At 42.0% G+C, this 7,758-nt stretch overlaps 1 protein-coding gene and 1 long non-coding RNA gene across 2 annotated transcripts; both read left to right on the top strand.

Moving 5' to 3' along the window:
* The first annotated feature begins 568 nt into the window (after positions 1–568).
* On the top strand, positions 569–2,433 carry LOC120433241. The gene is made up of 4 exons (XR_005608418.1): positions 569–595; positions 762–785; positions 1,330–1,410; positions 2,398–2,433. It is a non-coding gene; the product is annotated as an uncharacterized LOC120433241 (long non-coding RNA).
* An 833-nt stretch (positions 2,434–3,266) lies between these two features.
* Positions 3,267–7,555, top strand: LOC120432763 (proline-rich receptor-like protein kinase PERK9; the record flags this gene model as incomplete). The annotated part of the gene is made up of 4 exons (XM_039601431.1): positions 3,267–3,505; positions 3,593–4,383; positions 5,532–5,600; positions 6,607–7,555. Coding segments are annotated over 4 exons (1,203 nt in total), but the record flags the coding sequence as incomplete, so codon positions are not given.
* Positions 7,556–7,758: the final 203 nt, after the last annotated feature.

Here is a 7,758-nt window from a genome sequence, read left to right as displayed (position 1 = left end):
TTTCCGTTGATGATTATTTCACTTTCTGTTTTCTTTTACGTTTGGCACACATTCTACATATGTGGGGAAAACTCTGACAGCACTGAGCAGCTCCTTCAGTGGCTGCGGCACCCACAGTGCGGGACGGAGAGATTTCGCAGGTTTTTCCTCCCCACTGCTGTCGGACTCCACAACAAAGACTTTAACTGATCAAACACACACAAACCCACGTGTGCAATAAGACTAAGTGCAATACTCTTTTCTGGCATGGTTGTATTTTTACTCAGTTGTATATAGAATTTGTATTCTATTTTTATCCCTCTGTATATTTCATTCTATTTTATTCTACTGTATATAGTATTTTATTTTATTCTATTCTGTACAGTTGTGTGCTGTATTTTATTCTTATTATATTCTAATTTTTGCTTCATAACTTTTGCACTGTCCACTTCCTGCTGTGACAAAACAAATTTCCCACGTGTGGGAAAATAAATAATAAAGGTTATCTTATCTTATCTTAAAACATGGGGGAAGAGGGCGGGGCTTATGCTATATAACATAAAGAATGAAAAGGTCACATCAGTCAAGAGGACAATGAAGGAAGCGACTCTACTCTGTAAGTAAAGAACATCTTTGCTTTAAACATTGACCTTTTAACAATTCAACAATTTCAAACACAGCTTTCAAATTTTTAAATCACATATTGGATCTGCACACAATCTGTTGTTTATATTCTTTCATATTCTAATCTAAATGTCCTTTCTTCCTACTTTTGATTTCAGTACTTTGCTGGACAACAATTCAAGGTCAGTAAACTTCTTTTAAATATGATGTTTAGTCTTAATGTGCTTAAAAGAATGATTGAGGAGTCAAAAACAGTCTGTAGATGTTTGTAGGTTTCTCACTGAGGGACACTCTTTAGGCTTTCAATTAAATCGTTTTATATTACTTTTGACAGTAATGAAAAGTTTAATTTTAAGTCTCACAGCTCGTCTGACTGTGAGTCCCAGCAGCTCTCAGTTCTTTAAAAGAGACTTTGTGAGGAGGATGACAGCTGTGCTGGATGGACTCTGAGGAGAAACACAAGCACAAAACTGCATTGGTTGTTAATGCAAGTATTTAATGAGCCAATCACATCGCAGCAGCTCAGTGCTGTGAGACAGTTTCACAATGTTTGAATCTATATTTCACACACATGTGCAAAAAACAAACATTTGGGGTCAGAGGGCGGGGCTTATTTTGTGTATCTAACAAAAAAGAAAGAAATAGGTCACATCAATCAAGGCGACAATGAAGGAAGCATCTCTGCTATTTCTGCTCTGTAAGTGGACAATTTCTTTGTTTTTATAGTGTGTAACCTTTACTGTCTACTAATAGCTGATGATGGAGGAGAAGACATAAAGAAGAAGTCAGGCTGGATCCAGGCAGCAGGTTAAAAAAGAGTTTTTGCATCTTTCAAGTAGACTTGATTGAATTAGTTATTATGTCAGCTTACGTTTAAAGTGGACACACGAGTTAAAAGTTGTGGTTATGTTACTTATGCATCCAGTACAGAAAACATGAAGTAATCACTAAAAGAACAGCTTTACAGACTTGGTGTTAGAGGTGTGGGAGCAGAAATGCACAGTGGAAACAGACTGATAGTCTGATCTGGTTCACATTTAAAAAGGTAAATATAATTCAAAGACAGATTTATATCTGTATGTTTAATTTTACTGAGTGCTGAGTTCATGCGATGTGAGGTGAAATTTTTATGATTACACGTGAGGCGAAATGATACAAATTAGTGACCGACTTTGCAAATCGGTCCTCGCTCAACATCGCTTCATGCCGTGATGTGAAAACCTAACAGCTGGGATTCAGACTGTGGGTTTACGCTGATCACTCCGATGCCATAAAGTGATTTACAGTGTTTGTATCTGAGTTTACCTCTAATAACTTTGCTTATCTTGATAAATAGTCTGCAGTCAACATGATTTACCAAGGGATTACATCTAAAATAAAGACATTACCTGTTTTGGTGGTATATTTATGATTCTTCGTTAGGGTAAATACCCTGTCCTACATTATATTCAATTCAGTCCTTTTAGATAAGTTAAATTATCTTTGTGTAACTCTTATGTTATATGTATTCAAATTTCTACTCTCCTCTTAGCCTGGTCGCTCCTGAAAAACACACTTAATGTCACTGAGAGCTTTACATTGAGAAATAATGAATACATAAAGGCCACTTTGCTGAAAACTGATTGCAGCTCATTCTTGGGACTGAAATGTTCCTTCTGGTTTCAAATGATTTGACATCATCCATGAGGGATTTGTGTAAGGTACATTTAAAAGATTTTAGGCCAATATGTCATTTACAGCAGTTTAAGTACCGGCAAAGTTTTTTATTTATTTATAGGTGTCATTTCTCTTTAGTTCTGACTCCAGTGCTTTGCTGCACAACAAACCAAGGTAACCAAATGAACCTTTCAAATTCTCTCTGTTCTCGTATTGTTAGCATGGCATGTCTTACTACATTGAATTTAATTCAATTCCCATTTTAGGTTGATTTATATGAGTATAATATATCATGAGTTTTAACAATGATGGAACATTTCATGTAAACCCTCACAGCTCGTCTGACTGTGAGTCCCAGCAGCTCTCAGTTCTTTGAAGGTGATGTTTTGTCTCTGAGCTGTGAGGAGGACGACAGCTCTGCTGGATGGACTCTGAGGAGAAACACAAGCAAACGACAGAGGACTCAGTGTGGAGATGGGTGGGGAAAACCAGCTGATTCGTCCTGTAATATCACTATGATGGTGCCTCATGACAGTGGAATATATTGGTGTGAGTCCAGAGAGGGTCCCATCAGTAACATGGTTAACCTGACAGTCACTGGTAAGCTGAGTGTGTGGAGTTAGTGTTGATGAAGCTGTGTGTAAATGGATGAAATGCTGTAGTTTGTCTCTGTGTTGAGGTGGATCAGTGATCCTGCAGAGTCCTGTCCTCCCTGTGATGGAGGGAGATGACGTCACTCTGCTCTGTAAAACAAAGACCACTCCCTCCAACCTCCCAGCTGCTTTCTATAAAGATGGCTCCCTCATCAGGAAGCAGCCTACAGGTCACATGACCATCCAGCATGTTTCCAGGTCTGATGAAGGCCTCTACAAGTGTGACATCAGCGGTCATGGAGAGTCTCCATCCAGCTGGATCACTGTCACAGGTGACACACTCACCTGTCTGTGTTTCTGCAGGTTTCAACATTCACAATGTGACGACAACTTAATGACTGTGTTTGCTTCTTTTTAGAGAAACCCACCACCACACCTCCACCTACATCCACACCTCCACCTTCACAAATACCACCGCCCACACCTCCACCTGCAGCCACACCTCCACCTGCACCCATACCACCGCCTACACCTCCACCTACATCCACACCTTCACCTGCACCCATACCACCGCCTACACCTCCACCTACATCCACACCTTCACCTGCACCCATACCACCGCCTACACCTCCACCTGCAGCCACACTGCCACCTGCATCCTCACCTCCAACTGCACCCACACTTCCACCTGCAACTATATCTCCACCTGCATCCTCACCTCTACCTGCATCTACAGCTCTGCCTGCAGCTACACCTCAACCTGCAGCCACCCCTCCATCTGCATCCTCACCTCCACATTCAGCTACAGTTCCACCTGCATCCTCACCTCCAGCTGCACCCACACTTCCACCTGCAACTATATCGCCACCTGCATCCTCACCTCTACCTGCATCTACAGCTCTGTCTGCAGCCACACCTCAACCTGCAGCCACCCCTCCAACTGCATCCTCAGCTCTAGCTGCAGCCACACCGCCACCAGCATCTGTATCTCCACCTGCCTCCTCAGCTATAGCTGGAGCCACCACTCCATCTGCATCCTCAGGTCCACATTCAGCTACAGTTCCACCTGCATCCTCACCTCCACCTGCAGCCACACCGCCACCAGCATCTGTATCTCCACCTGCCTCCTCAGCTCTAGCTGCAGCCACCACTCCATCTGCATCCTCAGGTCCACATTCAGCTACAGTTCCACCTGCATCCTCACCTCTACCTGCATCTACAGCTCTGTCTGCAGCTACACCTCAACCTGCAGCCACCCCTCCATCTGCATCCTCACCTCCACATTCAGCTACAGTTCCACCTGCATCCTCACCTCCACCTGCAGCCACACTTCCACCTGCAACTATATCTCCATCTGCATCTTCACCTCCACATTCAGCTACAGCTCCACCTGCAGGAACCTCTACATTGACCTCTCTGGGTGGTTACTCTCTTCTCCCCGTGGTGGTGATTGCTGCGTCTGTCTGTCTCGTGGTTGTAGTGGTGTTAATGTTTCTTTTGATGGAACAAACCAGTCACAGGAAACTTGAAGGTGAGACTCACACTCAGTTTTTTTCTCTTTCAGGCTTTCAAAAGCTCACAGAATGACTTCTTAGAGTGCAAATAATAAATGAAATCCCTTATTCACCAGCAGGGACCACATCCACAGTTAGATCTGATGGTGTTTCTTGAGAGAGAATGGCAGGTGGAATATGTATAAATTTAGCAAAGCATTCTGGTTGTTGTAGGATTTTATTCTTCTGAGTGGCAGCAATCATCACACACCTGTTTTCATGGACGATATATTTTAAAACTAACTTTACTTCCCACATAGAGTTTAGTTGTCTGTCTCTCTTTCTCAGTCCTGTGAAGGATTGGAGACATGTCTGGTGTGCAGCCCACCGACATTATTGTAGCAATGGCTGGATAGATGGATGACTTGTTTTAGTGATGTATTTTTCAAAACTTAGTCGCAGCCTTTCAGTGTAAGTGCTGTTCTTCACATGCTGAACAGTGTTTTTCAGCCTGTGTTTAACAGAAACTAGCAGCTCTGTGGTCGTCCAGTTTCTGATGAAATTTGTCAGCTGCTCAACCTTTACTGCAGAACTGTTACACACACATACTCACTGTTGTTTGCATAAAAACAATAGATCTAAGAGCAAATGTCTTACTGATCATTAATATTTCATGGAAAAAGACTTTTGGTCTGTCTCAAAGTGTAGGGGACGATGGTATTCTGCTCACACAATGCATAGTGCAGGTGGGGAGATGCTGATATTGACTTTAATCAGCCTCCCTGGGAAAGTCCATTCCAGAGAGAGAAGAGTCAGGTTACTAGTAAAACCTCAGATGCAGGAGGCACAATGTAGACCTCTTTATCCTCTCGAGGATTTTTACATGCACGTGAGTTTCCTCAACCAGTCTTTATGGTTTTGTTCAGCTGTCTCGCTCAGGGCATCCTGTCAGGGGTGCTTTGGGACTATGAGGTGTTGCTGTGAGCCATTCAGTCCCTGCACACCCACTGCTAGAGCTTAGTCCACATTTCTGATGAGTGTTGGATTCTGAAAGGGCGCTGTGCCTTTTGTCACAGATTCTGTTCATAATATTTGTGGTCAGAACTTCTGGTTAGAACCAAGTGGCAGATCTGAGCTTCTCTGTACTACCTGCAGTAATGTCCTCTGTGTGTTTTTTATTGTGCAGAGAGGACAGAAGACATCATTTATGGAGAAATCATCATCAAAGACAAGCAACACAAATCAACTAAAAGAGGTACAGCTGCTCTTATTTGTCTCCATCAGAGTCTATGATGAGTCACCTTTGCTGGCATTTTGGCCAAAGGGAAACTGTTAACTAAAGGATAAATATTGCTGAGTAAAGAATGCAGACCTAATGGAGGCTTTTTGTACTTCCAAGAGCCAAAATTTGTAGTTTGTTCATAATCTGTAGCATCTTCTTCTGTCACACCAACCCATCCATGAATCTCCACTGTGGTGTTCCTCTTCTCCTCCTGCCTGGCAGCTCCAACTTCTCCAACATCTTCTGCCCATTATACCCACTATGCCAGCTTTGCACATCTACACAACCTTCTCAGTCTTGCCTCTGTAACACTGTTTCCAAACTGCTCATCCTGGTTACTCCCAATGAGACAGTGAGACATCTCCAGCTCGGCCTCTTGTCCCAACGTCTCAAAACCATACATCACAGCAGGTCTCACTGTCACCTTGTAAACCTCCCCTTTCACTCTTGCTGCGATCCTTTTGTCACATAGATCCCTTGACACTCGTCTCCACCCTGCCTGCACTGTTATCTTCACCTCTTTTTTCTGCCCATTGCTTTGGATGATTGCCCCCAGGTACTTAAACTCATCTATGCTCTGTATCTCCACTCCTTGCACCTGTCTCCTTTCTCATTCACACACATGTATTCTGTCTTGCTTCTACTGACTTTCATTCCTCTTCTCTGCAGAGCACCGTCTCTTCCACCTTCTCCCAACTCTCACTGTAGTTCATCTGCATGTCATCTGCAAACAAATCACAGAGACTCCTATCTGACCTCCTCTGTCACTCCTGCTGCACACCTGACTGTCTCACTGAAGTTAGATTGAAAAAACTTTTACTTTAAGTCTAGAAAAAAGGCCTTTATGGTATTGGTGTGATGTGTTCACTGACATTTCCCCATTCTGTCAGTTTACTATCTATAAACATCAGAAGCAGGCCTGGTTTTGCACACAGGTGCTTATCCTCATGCTGTTTGAACTGTATGTTTGTATGTCCAGAGTTTCCAAGAGAGCCAGACGTCATCTACTCTGAAGTGAAACATTTCACCAGTCCAGCCACTGAGATCCAGCTGCAGGTCTCTCACAGTCCTCAAAGCACCTGATGAAGATTTTTATGTGAAGAACCTGCAAAAACAAAGGAATAAAACAAATGTGCCTTCAGCAACATGTAGTTAAGAGAGAATATAACTAATATATTAATCTAATGCTGTGTATTTAATGCCATTTATATATTTTATTTCTAAATGTGGGGCCCTGCTGGTGTCTTCACAGCAGTGATTTGGTTTCTCTGCAGGATCAGTAAACTTTGGTCTCCCTTGTTGTTCTTCTCATGTGGCTTTGTGAGTTTCATAAAGACATCTGATAGGAAACTATGAATAGTTACGGCCAACAGATACACACCTCTGTTTGGAGCAGATAACAAAGAAAGAAACAATCAAAACTTGACTTCAACTGCAGACTAAAGCAGGAATCATTCAAAGCTGGAAAATAAAGACTGAGAACAAAGTGTGTGAGTTTGAATAGCTTTGATTTGAAGAAATTAAATACTTGAGACTTTATTTTCAGGTCATTCGCAACTTGTCTAGAGTCCTCGTTTGTTGTTATTTTTACTGTAACCTACTAAATATGCATTTAATCCGTCCAAAGGTTTTCAAATTGGGGTTTCCAAACAGGCAGAACAACCCTAACCTTGTATGAGTTGCCAAAGACCTGATGGTGGGAAAGAAGTGGGAAAAAAAAGAAAAATGCTTCTTCACATCTCTCTTTAGTTCTTTAAAACTGTTTATCGCACTTGCAGGAGTCATGTATTTGTAGAAAATATGCTTTTTAATGTAGCCATTTAAAGTTCTGGGAGGAGTGAAATGCAGTTCATGAATATGATATTTGACTGTAAGCTTAATACAACTGTGTCCTTTTGTTTGTCAAACAAAATAAATATGATGATAAAGTGAAACTCTTTAAATAGATTTAAAGGTTTTTTCAGACTGGGGAAATTGTTTAGGCTGCTAGTTAACTGCATTTATCCACAATGTTTTCCTCTAAGCATTTTGGTGAAACGGTCTTTCCAAGGAAACTGAGAGCAGATGCCTCAGATTCACTTCTGTTTATGTAAAACTGCCCTCTAGTGGAAGGTGGCTTGATATGATTTTG

The sequence above is a fragment of the Oreochromis aureus genome, linkage group 3, assembly GCF_013358895.1.
Source record: "Oreochromis aureus strain Israel breed Guangdong linkage group 3, ZZ_aureus, whole genome shotgun sequence".
NCBI lineage: Eukaryota > Metazoa > Chordata > Actinopteri > Cichliformes > Cichlidae > Oreochromis > Oreochromis aureus.
Note: the sequence above shows the minus strand (reverse complement) of the source record. Positions and strands in the feature narration are given on the sequence as shown.